Raw genomic sequence first — 19,971 nt, forward strand, 5'->3', positions numbered from 1 at the left:
TGATAGTATGACAGAGACTGATAGTATGAGAGACTGATAGTATGAGAGAGACTGATAGTATGAGAGAGACTGGTAGTACGAGAGAGACTGATAGTATGAGAGAGACAGTCGGGCAGAACAGTAGGACAGACCTGTATGAGAGAGACTGATAGTATGAGAGAGACTGATAGAGAGACTGATATTATGAGAGAGACTGATATTATGAGATAGACTGATAGAGAGACTGATATTATGAGAGAGACTGATAGAGAGACTGATATTATGAGAGAGACTGATAGTATGAGAGAGACTGATAGTATGAGAGAGACCGATAGATGAAAGAGACAGTCAGGCAGAACAGTAGGACAGACCTGTATGCTGCCAGAACTTGATGTGTTTGATTCCCACTGTCACCAGCTTGTCCATGAGGCTAGGATTACACTTCACCACAAACAGCTTGTCTTTGTGTCCCCTGGGAAGAACAGAGATAGAATATCCACTTCACATGCTGTCCTCTCAAATACATAGAGCCTCATGTGTTTCATGGTCAGTTCATGCAGTCAGAAGAAACTCCTGGCTGTCCCTACAAATGTGTTAACATTAAGACAACAGACCTGAGTCCAAGTAGTATTTGATATATGTCCAATACTTTGAGCACTTGATTGAGCCTTCCTGGAGTATGGCAGGGTTTGCACTTTTGACACTATACCATAGGTTCCAATGTGCCAGGTAAGTATATTCAAGTGCAGCTAAAGTATTTGACAGAAAACTCAAACGATTTGAACCCGGCTTAGCTGGACTATTTTATAAAACCTGGTTTGTGTAATAACTCTAAATGTCTAAATGTACTGATCACACTAATAGCAGCTTTCAGCTGGTGTGTAAAAGTTTTTAGTACCTTGCAGTGGCCAGCTTCTCGCCCTTCCTCCAGTCCCACAATATGATAGAGTGGTGATCATCAATGCCCACTGAGACCAGGCTCTTCCCATCCGCTGCAAATAGAGGAACAACAAGCTACTCTTAGTTTGAAATCATAAGGGACTAGGGACTGAACACCAACACATTTACAAAATAATACTTTTTTGGCCCAGGAAAACACATTAGCCATACCGGAGAAGTCAAGAGCACACACTCCTCTCTGGTGAAAGCCCTTGAGCAGGGAGAAGCACTTCAGGGTTTGGATGTCCCACACATGGATGGCTGGATCCCTGCCAACCTGGACACATTCACAAAGAGCTGATTAAGATCAGTGTGTGAGAGAGAGAGTGAGAGTCAAAGAGAGTGTCTGAGTGAGAGTGAGAGAGAGTGAGAGAGAGAGAGAGAGTCACAGAGAGAGTGAATAAAAGAGAGAGAGAGAGAGAGAGAGAGAGAGAGAGAGAGAGAGAAAGAGTGAGAGAGAGTGTATGATTGTTTTTGTTTATATATATTATTGCTCAGACATGCTGTTATGGGCCGTCCTCCCCTGCAACGAAGCAAATGGAATGGCATCAAACACCTGGAAACCATGAATTGGATGTATTTGACACCATTCCACCCATTCTGCTCATTCATTACCACAAGTCTGTTATCCCCAATTAAGGTGCCACCAACATCCTGTGCTTCATATACATTGCTTTGGCAACAGTGGCAACCACCCATTCCTGACAATAAAGCAGAGCGCGAGAGAGAGAGAGAGAAAGCGAGAGAGAGAAAGAGAGAGAACCTGTCCAGTGGCTGCATAGTCTTTGAGTGGGTGTACAGTCAGACTGAGAATGTCATCATCGTGGCCCAGGTAAAACCGCTGACTGTGTTGCTCTCTGTTGTAGACCACGCCCACCGCTGCCACATGGTACACGACCTCCCCAGCCTGGGTGTAGAAAAGGTTATTTCTGCAGTCGTAGCCACGGTACCTACACACACATATACACACAGACACACACACACAGAGAGAGAGAGAGAGAGAGAGAGAGAGAGAGAGAGAGAGAGAGAGAGAAAAAAGATAACAGGACTGCAAACACAATGAACAATCACAATTATACTAAATTATGCGGAGTTAAATCCACCTAGGGAAAGCTGACTAGGGAAAGTGACAATCAGATAAGAGCTGAAATCACAGTTCATATGCCGTCTCTCCCCACATGGCCTATTTAAGAGTGTCTGATGAACCCTGTGGTGTGTGTGGGGAATTTTTATCAAATGTGTCATGTGTGGCATTTATTTAATCGCTCAAACGCTGAAAGATTTCTCCCTCCCCCACTGTGAGGTCTTTACATTTGACAAAAAGGGAGTATTAGAGCTGTTATAGAGAAGTCTTAAAGGATTGCTAGTGCTGAATCAGTAACTTAAACTGCTTCACACAAAAACAATATTTTAAACTACAGCTTTGAAAAGGGATTTGCATATTCAAACAGCTGATGCACAGGCACATTTCAGAGGAAGAGATTGTTTTTTCACGATGGAAATACCTCATTTCATCTCAATACAATAAATCTGTCCTTGTCATCTCAATCAATTTGACTTTGAGAAGATGATACCTAAAACCCACGTATGACTATGTTTCTGAGGATCATGAGACCAATAAGACCGGTCATAAGAACCCATTACCCGTGGACAAACTTCAGACGAAGGGCTTCGTCTGGGCCCCTCTGGCGTTTCAGGGAGCCGACCTGCTGCTTCTTCTCTCTGCTCTGCAGCCTCAGCTGGGGAAGGTCTTCCTTATACACCTGGAACAACCACACACAATCCTCCTTATACACCTGGAACAACCACACAGTCCTCCTTATACACCTGGAACAACCACACACAGTCCTCCTTATACACCTGGAACAACCACACAGTCCTCCTTATACACCTGGAACAACCACACATAGTCCTCCTTATACACCTGGAACAACCACAAACAGTCCTCCTTAGACACCTGGAACAACCACACAGTCCTCCTTATACACCTGGAACAACCACACAGTCCTTCTTACACACCTCGAACTACCACACATAGTCCTCCTTATACACCTGGAACAACCACACAGTCCTCCTTATACACCTGGAACAACCACACACAGTCCTCTTTATACAACTGGAACAACCACACAGTCCTCCTTATACACCTGGAACAACCACACACAGCCCTCCTGGAACAACCACACAGTCCTCCTGGAACAACCACACAGTCCTCCTTATACAACTGGAACAACCACACAGTCCTCCTTATACACCTGGAACAACCACAAACAGTCCTCCTTAGACACCTGGAACAACCACACAGTCCTCCTTATACACCTGGAACAACCACACAGTCCTTCTTACACACCTCGAACTACCACACATAGTCCTCCTTATACACCTGGAACAACCACACACAGTCCTCCTTATACAACTGGAACAACCACACAGTCCTCCTTATACACCTGGAACAACCACACACAGCCCTCCTGGAACAACCACACAGTCCTCCTGGAACAACCACACAGTCCTCCTTATACAACTGGAACAACCACACAGTCCTCCTTATACACCTGGAACAACCACACAGTCCTCCTTATACACCTCGAACTACCACACATAGTCCTCCTTATACACCTGGAACAACCACACAGTCCTCCTTATACACCTGGAAGAACCACACACAGTCCTCCTTATACAACTAGAACAACCACACAGTCCTCCTTATACACCTGGAACAACCACACACAGCCCTCCTGGAACAACCACACAGTCCTCCTTATACAACTGGAACAACCACACACAGTCCTCCTTATACACCTGGAACAACCACACATAGTCCTCCTTATACACCTGGAACAACCACACACAGTCCTCCTGGAACAACCACACACAGTCCTCCTGTAAATCACACACACAATCCTCCTGTAAATCATACACACAGTCCTCCTGTAAATCATACACACAGTCCTCCTGTAACAATCACACTCAGTTCTCCTGTAAATCACACTACGTTCTCCTGTAAATCACACACAGTCCTCCTCACACACAGTCATCCTTTAAATCATACACAGTCTTCCTGTAAATCACACACAGTCCTCCTGTAAATCACACACAGTCCTCCTGTAAATCACACACAGTCCTCCTGTAACAACCACACACAGTCCTCCTATAACAACCACACACAGTCCTCCTGTAAATCACACACAGCCCTCCTGTAAATCGCTCACAATCCTTCTGTAAATCAGACACAGACCTCCTGGAACAATCAGACACAGTCCTCCTGGAACAATCAGACACAGTCCTCCTGGAATAATCAGACACAGTCCTCCTGGAATAATCAGACACAGTCCTCCTGGAACAATCAGACACAGTCCTCCTGTAACAACCACACACAGTCCTCCTGTAACAACCACACACACAGTCCTCCTGTAACAATCACACACACAGTCCTCCTGTAACAATCACACACACAGTCCTCCTGTAACAATAACACAGTCCTCTAAATCAAACTGTCCTCCTGTAACAATCACAAACTGTCCTCCTGTAACAATCACACATAGTTATCATATAAATCACACACTGTCCTCCTGTAACAACAACACACAGTCCTCTACATACACCTGGAACAACAGTCCCGCATATTGTGCATCATCTGTCAACCTGCTCTCCTCCACCGTCTGGCTGATATAGGACCCACCGAATAATGATATCAAATGCAACCTACTAAACAAGTATTACATGAGGACTAAAATGAAATCTTAAGAGAAGCAGAGAAAATAATATTTTGTCCCCACTGTTGAAACTTTAAACAGGCAACTCATTGTTCTGTCATGAAGCAGTGCGGGCGCCGACGGCTGGGTATCTCCAGAGAACATATGGCAGCGCTGAGTGTGGCACAAACCGGCAGCGCTAAGTGTGGCACAAACCAGCAGCGCTACGTTTGGTACCAACCCGCACCGTCAGGCCAACAGATGCAGACCCAGCTGCCAGTGGAGATAAGGCTTGTGAAGGATGCTATGACAACCCAGCCGTTCTCCGACAAAATAGAGCCTCAGTCAGCGCTGAGTCCATACAAAGCCGCTGAGAGGAGCCTATTTGAATATCTTATTTCCCCTTCCGTCTGCCTCGCACTACTCACATCAATCAATATCAGACTATCTCCACTCGCTACCTTGATTGACTTTCATGACTTCTCAGGATCCTAGATCATGGCTGGAGGCATTCTGACTAACACGGGCTATTCCAATCCAGATAACACTGACTGGTGTTGGTGTTCTAACAATTGACCCTCTCTCAACTTACTGGAGGGTATTTTAACAGGGTATTGTTTAGGCCTTGAGTAGTGTGTGGTCGTCTCTCTCTCTTTCTGACAGCATTTTATAATGGGGGCATATTCTCCTCTTATTCAACTGTCATTCTCAAATAGATATGTATTGTCTTAATTTGATCACTCTGTTGTCACATAATTTTCATGCGCTGCAGGAAGTTAAAACGCGCCTTGTGATTTACATTATAAAAAACACTGAAAACCCACAGTTCTCTTTTCCTCACTAGAGCTTACACTTAAACTTGTCTACTGTAGTCTATCAAAACACATTTTCCCCGTTAGAAAGTATCACTTATTTTTTATAATCAGGATTATTTTGCTACGGTGACCAAACTGGTCAAATTAGGATCTGACACCTGTACTGACACTCATTCTCTCTCTACCTCAAACGCAGCATCAATGTAAGGCATCTGTTATAGAACTTTGTCAGTGTCCCTCACGTGGTGTATCATCTCTAAACCTGATATCACCCACTCTCTGTCTGACCCATATAGCACTCCCTCCAGTGCTCCACACACCCACCTGTCGGTCGTAGTTGATCTGGGTCTCTTGCTCGATATCAGAGTCCAGCTCCGGGACATCAGACACATCAGAGTCAGACTCCTCACTGTTGGAGTCTGCATGGCCATCTAGAGGGAACCGATACCAGGAGACAGCAAGGAAACAGATTTTCACTGGTGCAACAATCACTCATTACATTGGCTGTTGACAAGATCATGAATATTGTGTACAGTAGTCACTCCCCTAACCACTGTTGTGAGGTACATTAAATCATATAGCTCAGACACAAATCTACCCAAGAATACTTCAGCACCAGCTCTACATGACCATATGGGGCCTCTCAATAGAACCATTCAGTCCATTCATAAACATTTCAAACCCCCAGGTTCCTCTGGGTTTACACTGAGTGTAAAAACAATCCATGCCCAACGAATTGAGGCTGTTCTGAGGGCAAAAGGGATGGGGTGCAACTCAATATTAGGAAGGCGTTTTTAATGTTTTATTCTCTCAGTATACTGTACCTTGTGGTATACTGGTCTCCAGTCCTCCATTCATGATGCCCTCAGGCAGGAACTTCCACTGGAACACAGAATGGTCGGACCCGCCGGTGGTCAACACCCACTGCAGGTCGTGAGACCAGTGCACGTTGGTCACGTGGGCCGAGTGGCCAATGTACTTTTTGAATTTTGCCCCTGTGCACAACATCAGGCAAAGAAAAACTAGTCAAAGTGAAATGAGAGAAGGGGAGTGTTCAACATAATTCCTTCTCTCAACATTGTATATTTGCAAAAACATTTACTGACCTTTCTTTAGGCAGGGGAAGCGAAACAGTTTGACCAGGCCAAAGTCATCTCCAGCAACCAGCACAGCGCTGCAGTAGTTGGCGTCCACAGAGTTTACGTCACTGATGTTGGTGTACTTGGGCCAGATCCCACTCACCTCTGGACCAATCACACTTGTCCACGAGCTCCAGTGGATCCCTTTTACCTCCTCCTTAGTGGTCAGGTGCTTCCCAACTTCAAGGGAGAAAAACAGGATGGGAGGACTAAAATGGGCAGAATCTTACAGGTAAAACCAGGTTGTTCTGCATAAATAATCACACTTTAAAATAATGGTGACTATGTTAAAGCTCTACTAACCTCGCTGCTAAGGTTCTTAGTAAGAACTAAAAGACATGAAATAAACAAGTAAAGATGACAAACATGAGTGAAGGTGTTAAGACACACAACCTCTGTTCCTGTATTACTGGTGAACATGCACAAAGATGGCAGAATTCAGATATGACGTCATTGTTTTAGCACTATCCATTGACGTTTTAAACTACGGCGTGCGACATGGTTCAATATGCCAATAAATCAGCACAATTTACTTCCTGGTTTTTCAAATTGACAGCATCTTGAAGGTAAAATTGGGATCATGTATACTGTTCTAATATACAGTACCAGTCAAAAGTTTGGACACACCTACTCATTCAAGAGTTTTTCTTAATTTTTTAAAACTATTTTCTACATTGTAGAATAATAGTGAAGACATCAAAACTATGAAATACCACATATGGAATCATCAGACCAAAGGACAGATTTACACCGGTCTAATATCCATTGCTCGTGTTTCTTGGCCCAAGCAAGTCTCTTCTTATTATCGGTGTCTTTTAGTAATGGTTTCTTTGCAGCAATTCAACCATGAAGGCCTGATTCACACAGTCTCCTCTGAACAGTTGATGTTGAGATATATCGGTTACTTGAACTCTGTGAAGAATTGATTTGGTCTGCAATTTCTGAGGCTGGTAACTCTAATGAACTTATCCTCTGCAGCAGAGGTAACTCTGGGTCTTCCTTTCCTGTGCCAGCCCTCATGAGGGCCAGTTTCATCATAGTGCTTGATGGTTTTTGCGACTGCACTTGAAGAAACTTCAACATTTTTGAAATGTTCCGCATTGACTGACCTTCATGTGTTAAAGTAATGTTGGACTGTCGTTTCTCTTTTACCAAATAGGGCTATCTTCTGTATACCACCCCTACCTTGTCACAACACAACTGATTGGCTTAAAAGGCATTAAGAAGGAAATTCCAGTGGCCTCCTGGGTGGCGCAGTGGTCTAAGGCACTACATCGCAGTGCTAGCTGTGCCACCAGAGACTCTGGGTTCGAGCCCAGGCTCTGTTGCAGCCGGCCGTCCATGGGGCGATGCACAATTGGCCTAGCGTCGTCCGGGTTAGGGAGGGTTTGGCCGGTAGGAATATCCTTGTCTCATCGCGCACTAGTGACTCCTGTGGCGGGCCGGGCGCAGTCCACGCTGACCAGGTCGCTAGGTGTACAGTGGAGCCCAGGCTCTGTTGCAGCCGGCCGTCCATGGGGCGATGCACAATTGGCCTAGCGTCGTCCGGGTTAGGGAGGGTTTGGCCGGTAGCTTCTGGGTTGGATGCGCGCTGTGTTAAGAAGCAGTTGGGTTGTGTTTCAGAGGACGCATGACTCTCAACCTTTCTCTCCCGAGCCTGTACAGGAGTTGTAGTGATGAGACAAGACTAACAATACATAGTAACCAAAAAAGTGTCAAACAAATAAAAAATAGGTTTTATATTTGCGATTCTTCACACTCCCTCAACCAGCTACATTCATGCATTTCAATTAACACTGTTAAAAGTTCATTTGTGGAATTTCCTTTTTACCCCCTTTTTCGTGGTACCACAAAATAATAATTACCCATTGATATCAAATATTTTCCCTAGTAAATACCAGGAAAATGTACAGTAAAAATGTAAGTGCAACCAAACTCTATTTCTCTCACCCATGTCTGCTCAGCAGTGTCACCTGTTGCACTCCTGATAGTCAGTGTAGACAGCCTGTCTGTCTGCTGACACTAAACACCCTGGAGCAATGCTGAGTCACCCACTAGGACAGGGCTTTTCTCACAGCTCTCCAAACACATAGAGTAAGCTGAGCGAGGCAAGCATGTGTGTGTGCAGACAGTGGTTATGTAGTGACTGGGAGGCTTGTGCAGCTGTCTAGAGCATTGCCGTCCGGGGTACGCCAAATAAAAATGTTTCAAAAAAATATTTCTTCAAATTTTCAAACAGTCCATTCATATTGTCCAACGGGGCTATACATTTGTGTGAGTTTTTTTTCTCACCTGAGCAGCCTTGTTTCACTGCCAAAAATACAATTAAACCATCTAGTGTTCAGCGAAATAACAACACAATGTCAAATACAGGTAGCCTAGTCAAATAATTAATATCCAAATCACATTAACCGTTCGTCTCTCGCTGGAATTCCACTAACGGTCTGTATGTAGCCAAACGTAGCTGCTCCTCCTTCCGTTTGCTCGAAAATTGATAAATGGTAAAAAAAAGTAAGGCCTGTGTCCATAGAGACACATACCAGCTCTACTGATAGTACCACTACTACCAGCAGTACTACACCCGCACCTGTCGACGACACAAGTTGTTCTGCTTCCACGAGCACATCCAATGCTAGCTAGCATCAGTAATTCTACATTTGTTGTTAGCCCAGCTAGCATGGACACTGACAGTTGTGAATCTGATGCAGCCGAGGAGTTACTGCCCCCTTGCCTGGGAAAGCACCGAACAGGCACAAATATGATGAGAACTACATTGATTTGGGATTCACTTATATTGGGAGTAGTGCCTTTCCTCAGACACAGTGTGTTATATGTGCAAAAGTACTATCTCACAACTCTTGCGCAGACATTTAGGAACAAAACATGCCAATGTCAAAAATAAGCCACAGGGTTTTTTTGAGCGAGGATTAAGACAACTTTCGAGTAGTAAGACATGTATAAAAGCAACAGATACCATTAATACGAAGGGGCTAGAAGCATCTTATATGGTGAGCTACTGAGTGGCTAGGACAGGCAAGCCCCATACTATTGTGGAGGACTTAATTCTTCTTGCCGCGGATATGGCTGGGACAATGCTGGGGAAAAAGCCAAATAAACTATACGCCTTCATCAAATAACACTGTTTCACGACGCATCAGTGACATGGTTTTGAAACAATTACTGCTTCGCATACAAGCCAGTGAATTCTATGCGTTACAGCTGGATGAGTCAACAGACGTGGCGGGCCTGGCAATTAAGGGGTCAATTAAGGAAACCAGGACAACAGGAGAGGATATTTTTAAAGTACTGGACAGCTTTGTGACATCAAATGGACTTTATTGGTCAAGATGTGTTAGTATCTGTACTGATGGTGCAAAAGCCATGACAGGGAGACATAGTGGAGTGGTAACGCGGGTACAAGCAGTTGCTCCAGACGCCACTTGGGTACACTGCAGCTTCTACAGAGAGTCTCTTACTGCCAAAGGAATGCCTGACAGCTTGAAAGATGTTTTGGACACTACAGTGAAAATGGTTAACTTTGTTAAAGCAAGGGCCGTGAACTCTCGTGTATTTTCTGCAATATGCAATGATTTTTATTTTTAGGCAAGTTGGTTAAGAAGAAATTCTTATTTTCAATGACAGCCTAGGAACAGATTTGTACCTCGTCAGCTCAGGGTTTTGAACTTGCAACCTTTCGGTTACTAGTCCAACACTCTAACCACTAGGCCACCCTGCCGCCCCTGATATGGGCAGCGACCATGTAACGCTTTTACAACATACAGATTATCAAGCTGATTATCAAGGGGCAAAGTATTGACATGTTTTCTTGAATTGAGAGACGAGCTTAACTGACGAGCTTTACTGACCATAATTTTCACTTGTCTGACCACTTGCATGAGGACGAGTTTCTCACATGACTGTCCTATCTGGGTGATGTTTTTTCTCACCTGAATGATCTGAATCTAGGATTACAGGGACTCTCCTCAACCATACCCAATGGGCGGGACAAAATTGAGGCTTTGATTAAGAAGTTGGAGCTCTATTCTGTCTGCATTAACAAGGACAACACAGGTCTTTCCATCATTGTATATTTTTTTGTGTGCAAATGAACTCAAGCTTACGGACAATGTCAAATGTGATATAGCGAAGCACCTGAGTGAGTTGGGTACGCAATTACGCAGGTACTTTCATGGATGACACAAACAACTGGATTCATTATCCCTTTCATGCCCTGCCTCCAGTCCACTTACCAATATCTGAACAAGAGAAATTGTTGAAATTGTTGAAATTGCAACAAGCGGTTCTGTAAAAATTTAATTTAATCAGAAGCCACTGCCAGATTTCTGGATTGGGCTGCGCTCAGAGTATACTGCTTTGGCAAATCGCGATGTTAAGACACTGATGCCCTTTGCAACCTCGTACCTATGTGAGAGTGGTTTCTCGGCCCTCACTAGCATGAAACTAAATACAGCCACAGACTGTGTGTAGAAAATGATTTAAGACTGAGACTCTCTCCAATACAACCCTCATTGCAGAGTTATGTGCTACCTTTCAAGCACACCCTTCTCATTAACCTGTGGTGAGTTATTCACAATTTTTGATTAACAAATAAAGTTTTATATGTAGATGGCTAAATAAAGAGTAACATTATTGATTAGTATTATATTATTATTTGTGCCCTGGTCCTATAAGAGCTCTTTGTCACTTCCCACGAGCCAAGTTGTGACAAAAACTCACACTCATTGTTATGATTAATAAATGTATCGTATAGTGTGTGTGTGGCAGGCATATAATGATGGCAAAAAACAACATTTGAGAGTGCTAGAGGTGGTACGAAACTGGAGGTTGAATGCTTGAAAGGGTACGGGACTATACAAAGTTTGGGAACCACTGGTATAGAGTTTCAGACAGTGGTCATGGCGTGACTGGAAGGCTTGTGCAGCTGTCTGGGAAGAAAAAATATATGTCCAGTACCAGTCAAAAGTTTGGACACACCTATTCATTCAAGGGTTTTTCTTTATGTTGACTATTTTCTACATTGTTGAATAATAGTGAAGATATCAACACTATGACATAACACATATGGAATCATGTACAGTAGTAACCAAAAAAGTTTGAAACAAATAAAAATATATTTTATATTTTAGCTTCTTCAAATTAGCCACCCTTTGCCTTGATGACAGCGTTGCACACTCTTGGCATTCTCTCAACCAGCTTTATGAGGAATGCTTTTCAATCAGTCTTGAAGGAGTTCCATATACTGAGCACTTGTTGGCTGCTTTTCCTTCACTCTGTTGAGATGTATCTGTTACTCTGTGAAGCATTTATTTGGGCTGCAATTTCTGAGGCTGGTAACTCTAATGAACTTATCCTCTGCAGCAGAGGTAACTCTGAGTCTTCTTTTCCAGTGGCGGTCCTTGAACACTGAGCTGTATTCAATGAATAGCATTCTCACATTGGTGTTCCTTTTGTCTAGGAGTGCAATAGAAATTGCATCATCTGTGGATCTGTTGGTGCGGTATGCAAATTGGAGTGGGTCTAGGGTTTCTGGGATAATAGTGTTGATGTGAGCCATGACCAGCCTTTCAAAGCATTTCATGGCTACAGACGTGAGTGCCACAGGGCGGTAGTCATTTAGGCAGGTTACCTTCTTGGGCACAGGAACTATGGTGGTCTGCTTGAAACATGTTGGTAATACAGACTCAGACAGGGAGAGGTTGATAAATGTCAGTGAAGACACTTGCCAGTTGGTCAGCGCATGCTCGGAGTACACGTCCTGGTAATCTGTCTGGCCCTGCGGCCTTGTGAATGTTGACCTGTTTAAAGGTCTTACTCACATCGGCTGCGGAGAGCGTGATCACACAGTCGGCTGGAACAGCTGATGCTCTCATGCATGTTTCAGTGTTACTTGTCTCGAAGCGAGCATAGAAGATATTTAGCTCGTCTGGTAGGCTCGTGTCACTGGGCAGCTCTCAGTTTTGCTTCCCTTTGTAGTCTGTAATAATTTGCAAGCCCTGCCGCATCCGACAAGCGTCGGAGCCGGTGTAGTACGATTTGATCTTAATCCTGTATTGACGATTTGCCTGTTTGATGGTTCATCGGAGGGCATAGCAGGATTTCTTATTAGCTTCCGGGTTAGAGTCCCGCTCTTTGAAATTGACAGCTCTACCCTTTAGCTCAGTGCAAATGTTGCCTGTAATCCATGGCTTCTGGTTGGGGTATGTACGTACAGTCACTGTGGGGATGACGTCCTCGATGCACTTTTGATAAATCCAGTGACTGATATGGTGTACTCCTCAATGCTATGGGAAGAATCCCGGAGCATATTCCAGTCTGTGCTAGCAAAACAGTCCTGTAATTCATCATCTGCTTCATCTGACCACTTTTTTATAGATCGAGTCACTGGTGCTTCCTGCTTTAATTTGAGCTTGTAAGCAGGAATCAGAAGGATAGAATTATGGTCAGATTTGCCAAATGGAGGGCGAGGGAGAGCTTTGTACGCATCTCTGTGTGTGGATTAAAGGTGGTCTAGAATTTTTTTCCCACTGGTTGCACATTTAACATGCTGACAGAAACGAGGTAAAACTGATTTAAGTTTCCCTGCATTAAAGTTCCCGGCCACTAAGAGTGCCGCCTCTGGACGAGCGTTTCACTGTTTGCTTATGGCGGTATACAGCTCACTGAGTGCGGTTTTAGTGCCAGCATCGGTCTGTTGTGGTATGTGGTACAGCTACGAAACATACAGATGTAAACTCTCTAGGTAGATAGTGTTGTCTACAGCTTATCATGAGATACTCTACTTCAGGCGAGTAAAACCTCAAGACTTCCTTAGATATAATGCACCAGCTGTTGTTTACATATATGCATAAGCCCCCGCCCCGTGTCTTACCAGAGGTAACATGCCAGCAGTATGTTCTTAATATCGTTGTTCAGCCATGACTCAGTGAGACATAAGATATTACAGTTTTTAATGTCCCATTGGTAGGATATACGTACTTTCAGTTCGTCCCATTTATTTTCCAGCGATTGAACGTTAGCTAGCAGGACGGAAGGCAAAGGCAGATTAGGTGCTCGTCACCTGATCCTCACAAGGCACCCTGATCTTTTTCCGCAAAATCTCAATTTTCTTCTCCAGCGAATGACGGGGATCTGGGCCTGGTCGGGTGTCTGTAGTATCTCCCTCCTGTCTGACTCATTGAAGAAAAACTCTGTCTAATCTGAGGTCAGTAATCGCAGTTCTGATGTCCAGAAGCTCTTTTTGGTCATAAGAGACGGTAGCAGCAACATTATGATGAAAACAAGTTACGAACAACGTAAAAAAATAAACAATATAGCATGGTTGGTTAAGAGCTGATAAGATGGCAGCCATCCCCTCCGACACCATCACACATCACACCATAGTGCCCTCAAAGCTCATCACTAAGATTAGGACCCTGGGACTAAACACCTCTCTCTGCAACTGGATCCGGGACTTCCTGATGGGCCGCCCCCAGGTGGTAAGGGTAGGTAAAAAACACATCCGCCACGCTGATCCTCAACACGTGGGCCCCTCAGGGGTGCGTGCTCAGTTCCCTCCTGTACTCCCTGTTCACTCATGACTGCATGGCCAGGCACGACTCCAACACCATCATTAAGTTTACTGATGACACAACAGTAGTAGGCCTGATCACCGACAACGAAGAGGCAGCCTATAGGGAGGAGGTCAGAGACCTGACCATGTGGTGCAAGGACAACAACCTCTCCCCCAACGTATTCAAGACAAAAAAGATGATTGTGGACTACAGGAAAAGGAGGACCGAGCACGCCCCCATTCTCATCGACGGGGCTGTAGTGGAGCAGATTGAGAGCTTCAAGTTCCTTGGTGTCCACATCACCAACAAACTAACATGGTCCAAGCACACCAATGCAGTCGTGAAGAGGGCACGACAAAACCTATTCCAGGAGACTGAAAAGATTTGACATGGGTCCTCAGATCCTCAAAAGGTTTTACAGCTACACCATGGAGAGCATCCTGACTGGTTGCATCACTACCTGGTATGGCAACTGCTCGGCCTCCGACCGCAAGGAACTAAAGAGGGTAATACATATGGCCCAGTACATCACTGGGGTCAAGCTTCCTGCCATCCAGGACCTCTATACCAGGCAGTGTCAGAGGAAGGCCCTAAAAATTGCACGCACGGAAATCGGTACTGGAGCGCCAAGTCTAGGTCCAAGAGGCTTTTAAACAGCTTCTACCCCCAAGCTATAAGACTGCTGAACAGCTAATCAAATGGCTACCCAGACTATTTGTACCCCCCCCCCCTCTACGCTGCTGCTACTCGCTGTTATTATCTATGCATAGTCACTTTAATAACACTACCTACATGTACATTTTACCTCAATTACCTCGACACCGGTGCCCCCACACATTGACTCTGTACCGGTACCCCCTGTATGTAGCCCCGCTATTGTTATTTACTGCTGCTCTTTAATTATTTGTTATTATTATCTCTTACTTTTTTGGGGGTATTTTCTCCAAACTGCATTGTTGGTTAACGGTTTGTAAGTAAGCATTTCACTGTAAGGTCTGACATGATGGCGACTGCACTTGAAGAAACTTTCAAAGTTCTTGAAATTTTCCACATTGACCGACCTTCATATGTTAAAGTCATGATGGACTGTTGTTTCTCTTTGTTTATTTGAGCTGTTTTACCAAATAGGGCTATCTTCTGTATACCACCCCTACCTTGTCACAACACAACTGATTGGCTCAAACGCATTAAGGAAATTCCACAAATGAACTTTTAACAAAGCACACCTGTTAATTGAAATGCATTCCAGGTGACTACCTCATGAAGCTGGTTGAGAGAATGTGTGTGCAAAGCTGTAATCAAGGCAAAGGGTGGCTACTTTGAAGAATCTCAAATATAAAATGTTGATTTGTTTAACACTTTTTTGGTTACTATTTCATAGTTTTGATGTCTTCACTATTATTCTACAATGTAGAAAATAGTAAAAAATACAAAACAATTCTTGAATGAGTAGGTGTGTCCAAACTTTTGACTGGTACTGTAGGTGCAGTGGAATGTGTTGTTTTACAGGGTCAGCCATAGTAGCACAGCGCCCCTGGAGACAATTTGGGTTGTCGTCTCAGGTATTCGAAACCAGCGACCTTTCAGTTCCTGGCCCACCGCTCTATGCACTAGGCTACCTGCCACTCTGAATCAGAAGAAACTATTGCATAATCACGTCGATGGATGTTTAAGCCGGACGTGGTGTGAAGATTGCTGGTGTGTGTGTAACAGGGATTGCTTGGCATGGAGATAAGCTAGCTGTGAACCACCTTCATGGGCCTAATTGCTGTTTACTGTCAAGCTAATTGCTGTGCGATCTGTTTATGTAACTTATCCCGATAAGGAAACAAGAAACATCAGATTTAATCACTGATTGTGTTCACAGCAAGTTGAGGTAATAGGAGTTATATCATGGTTATCATAGCCTGGTTCAGAGGAAAGACACAGGGTCATTATGAAGCTTTGCTTTTTCACCGGTGGCGTTGATTCACTCACTTGGCATCCTGTAGAAGAGGCGTTCTCCCGCACCGTCGTTGCTCTGGAGGAACTTGCTGTCGATGGACCAGTCCAGGTGGGTGATGAAGCTGGAGGACTTGTTGCACTCACCCACCTTCTTGTAGCGCTGCGCCACGGCGTACACATCCACCAGGCCGTCATTAGAGCCCACGGCCAGGTAGCTGCCATCCGGAGAAAACTTCATCTCATGAATCACTTCCTTCCTGTCTTTAATGTGTACCACCTCCGTCATGTCCCTGGGAGAGAGAGGAGTGGGAGGGTGGATGAGAGGGAGGGAAGAGAGATGGAGGGGAAGAGAGAGAGAAAAAGAGAGCAAATCAGAAAAAGAGAAAGAGTGAGGAGAGGGGGAGACAGAAAGAGAAAGGGAGAGAGACAGGAGAAAGAAAAGAGTGAATCCCTCGGCTCTGTACAGGAGGCTGGCTGGCTAGCTCATCCGTCTACCTAGTGGCTTTGTTTAGACAGGCAGTCCAATTCTGGTCTTTTGATCAATCACATCAGATATTTTGACATCAGACCTTTTTCAGAGCTGAACTGAGTGGTCAAATTAGTGAAAAATATATCACAATTGGGCTACCTGTGTAAACTCAGCCAGTGAGCAGTAGCAGATGGACTGGGTCCGTTCATTGTCATTATGGACCAATTGCAACCATCAATGGCCACCAGATGATCATCAGCCGATCTCTCGCTAAACCCTCAATACGCACTAAATTCCTCCGCTGATCTCAATTGGAACCATTATTAGTCACCTCATTACCACTCCCTAAAGCTGATGTCGGCGTTAATTTAGTCCAGGTTTTCCCAAACTTGGTCCTTGGGACCACACATTTTGGCTTTTGTCCTAATACTACACAGTTGGTTAAATTTTCAAAGCTTGATGAATGGTTGTTTGAATCAACTTGTGCAAAAACCAAAACATGCACACTTTAGGGTCCCAAGGACAGAGTTAGGGAAATGCTACTTTAGTCCTTGCTACCAAAGTCTCTGAAGATGTGTTCGCCCTCTGGTGGGTATTATCATCGGAACAACGTTTTAAGCAGACCTAGTGCGATTGATCTATTTGACAATAATTCTGCACAACTGAAATAAGTATTTCCTTGTTAACCACAGCAAATCTACTGTGGCAATTATCCGACATGTTGTATGAATGGAAAAATAATATTGGTGTAGCCTACTCTTATTATTTTATTTGTTTCCAGTTGATGTAATCCATTAAATCAGGGGCGTAACTTTGGTTTTAGAAGTGGGGGGGATATCCACAGTGGGGGGGGGGACCCCCGCTCGGCGACATCCGCATGGTCCTAAAGCACACTGTTGCCTCGTTTTGTATCACATTCCAATGATAAAATTGGGTGGGACAAAAATGTGAAAGTTGCACCCCTGCATTAAATACTGTCTTTCAAAGAAAATTATCTGATATGGTAATTTCTTATCAAGATCGGGGGTAAAATATCATTGTACTGTGCCTATTTGAAATATGTAACTAATCTATATTTTATCAAATGAAAATGTAGGCTAATGAAGTTATTTGAAATGGCATATATTATATTATTATATTAATAATGATTATATTATTATTTAGCTATTTAGGGTTAAACGTTTTAATGAAATATAGGCCTTCTACTTCTATGTTCTTATACTCTAAGGCTGCGTTTACCCCAGGGGTTCCCAAACTGGGTCCTGGACGCAGCTGTCAGCTGTCATAATCACGTGACTCGGCAACAACGAGTGATCATCTAATCAGCTGGTTTATTCTTGTGGGTTTTTCGTTACTAGCAAGTTTGCTTTAATATGCAGACGAAAGTAATCTCCCGTTAGTAGCATTTTAAGAAATCCAGCAGTAATGCACAGCGCTACCTTCTGCTTGTTATTTGTAAAGCCAGCTGAAACAATGAGGCAGCCTCGCCACTAGACTCGTCCTCCTACTGTTTCTCTCTGCGGAGGAGGCATTACAATGAAACCACCACAGTCTTATCACACCTGCTGCTCCCACACAAAAGCAATTTTACCAGCCCAGACTTGATTAACTCATTTTTGACTGGTCATTTTAGATGGGGGGAGTATGTAATCACAGGATGGCTAGACAGTATGGCTTCATATTCTAACAACGTGCTGTAATTGTTAATCATGGTGCCAGTGATGGGTGTCTCCTATCCTGAAAAACTCCTAACCATTAGATATGGTGAACAGTAATTATAGGGAATAGCCTATGGGGAATATCAAGGTATACAGTGCACTATGTGGCTCAATAATCAGCCAACAGCTATAGCCAACGATGAGGTGTATAAAAAGTCAGAGTAACAAGTCAAACCCTTCTAAACATACCGTCTCTCAGTAAAAACCACACAGCACAATAAAACCTAGCCCCAGGCAACAGAAATTCAATCCAATCATAAAAAGCTGCTTCTGCAAGCTCACTCATTTCTTATAGACTGAATACAAATCAGGAGCACTGCTCACTTCAAAGTGCAGCGTGGGGATTAGCCACTTCAAAACGTATTGATTAACAGCACTGCGGACCAATTTACTATAACTTAATGGAAAGTGCAGGCCTGCACACTGGGTCTGCTGGGGAGTAAATTAAACTGAGGCCTTCAATCAGGCTTTAAGTGATGAATTCAGCATCTCAATATGGGACTGTTTAAACCCGAGGTTTTGGCCCACTGTAGGCTAGGTTTCATAACTTTATGGCCCTTCTTTACAAGATGTATCTGAAGAGTTTGATGCTGAAAGTACTTTCACCAGCTTTGGCATAATTCAACCTGCTGGGCACACACTGGATGAATCAATGTTGTTTCCACGTCATTTCAATAAAATCAAGGAAATTACAAATCTTAGAAGCCTTTTTAAACCTTGAATACACTACAAGTTTGAATTTCCTGCAACTACCGGGTGATCAAATGAAGATTCTCTAGGGACTAAAGATGTTAGCAGTACCTGACTCGGAGCACAGTGAAGGAGCCGTCCTTCATGCCAAGAGCAAGCTGAGAGCCATCGTGGCTGAAGGCCACACTGCGGACAGCCTCTTCCATGTTACAGCGAGCTATCAGGGTGTGGTCTGCCAGGCTCCACAACCTGAAAACACCACACACACACACACACACACACACACACACACACACACACACACACACAAAACACACACACACACACAGCTATGAACATTGCCTCTGTAGAGACAGTCATAATAGAGTAAATTATATGAGTAGTAGTTAAGCGACAGAAGTTTTAATGAGCTAGTTGCAGCTGCAGGGTGAAGGCTTGAATTAAGTTGAATTAAGTTGCTGAGATGCAGTAGGTGTATGTGTGTGTCTTTATTATGGTGTGTGTGCATGTGTGTCCACTCGGGCTTGTGAGCGTGTTTGGGTGTGCATGTGTGTCTGTGAGACAGAGACTAATTGGCTCCTTGATTGGGCCCTCAGAGAGCTCTGTCTCTCCTGGTAGAGCAGGGTTGTGTGGGTCTGTGTGTGTGTTGTGGAGGGACTGATCCAGTTCTACTGATAGCAGACGTGAGGCCTCATTATGCATGATCTGTCCCCTGCACAAGCTGACACTGTGTCTTCTCCATAGGTAGCTCTGAACTAGCCTACAACTGTCCCTGTGTGAAGAATGTGAAGAACAGTGTCTTACAAACTAAGGGCTGTCTGAGAGCGAGGAGAACCAATGAACCAAACAGGACGAGTAGTACTGCGGGTCAGGGTTCACTAAGTGGATGTGATTAAGATGAAAAGTCTGGATGGAGTGGTGGATTAAAATAGAATGGACAGAGATGTTGGCCTGGGTGATAACTACTGGGTCTATAAAGATGCTCCTGAGGGAATTGATGTACGAGCTACAT

At 44.1% G+C, this 19,971-nt stretch overlaps 1 protein-coding gene across 3 annotated transcripts in view; it reads right to left on the reverse strand.

Moving 5' to 3' along the window:
* LOC110530112 (echinoderm microtubule-associated protein-like 6) overlaps window positions 1-19,971 on the reverse strand; it is a 94,131-nt gene that overhangs the window by 31,072 nt on the left and 43,088 nt on the right. For all 3 annotated transcript variants that reach the window (XM_090242001.1, XM_090241998.1, XM_021612948.3), the window contains 10 exons: window positions 19,071-19,208; window positions 16,116-16,372; window positions 6,535-6,747; window positions 6,253-6,423; window positions 5,753-5,859; window positions 2,563-2,681; window positions 1,682-1,868; window positions 1,090-1,195; window positions 878-971; window positions 351-451 (listed from right to left, as the gene is read on the reverse strand). In XM_090242001.1, the coding sequence (XP_090098127.1) occupies window positions 351-451; window positions 878-971; window positions 1,090-1,195; window positions 1,682-1,868; window positions 2,563-2,681; window positions 5,753-5,859; window positions 6,253-6,423; window positions 6,535-6,747; window positions 16,116-16,372; window positions 19,071-19,208 (1,493 nt within the window). The remainder of the gene's footprint in view (window positions 1-350; window positions 452-877; window positions 972-1,089; window positions 1,196-1,681; window positions 1,869-2,562; window positions 2,682-5,752; window positions 5,860-6,252; window positions 6,424-6,534; window positions 6,748-16,115; window positions 16,373-19,070; window positions 19,209-19,971) is intronic.

The sequence above is a fragment of the Oncorhynchus mykiss genome, chromosome 1 (genome assembly GCF_057628025.1).
Source record: "Oncorhynchus mykiss isolate SJ-2025 chromosome 1, ASM5762802v1, whole genome shotgun sequence".
In the NCBI taxonomy this organism is placed as follows: Eukaryota; Metazoa; Chordata; class Actinopteri; order Salmoniformes; family Salmonidae; genus Oncorhynchus; species Oncorhynchus mykiss.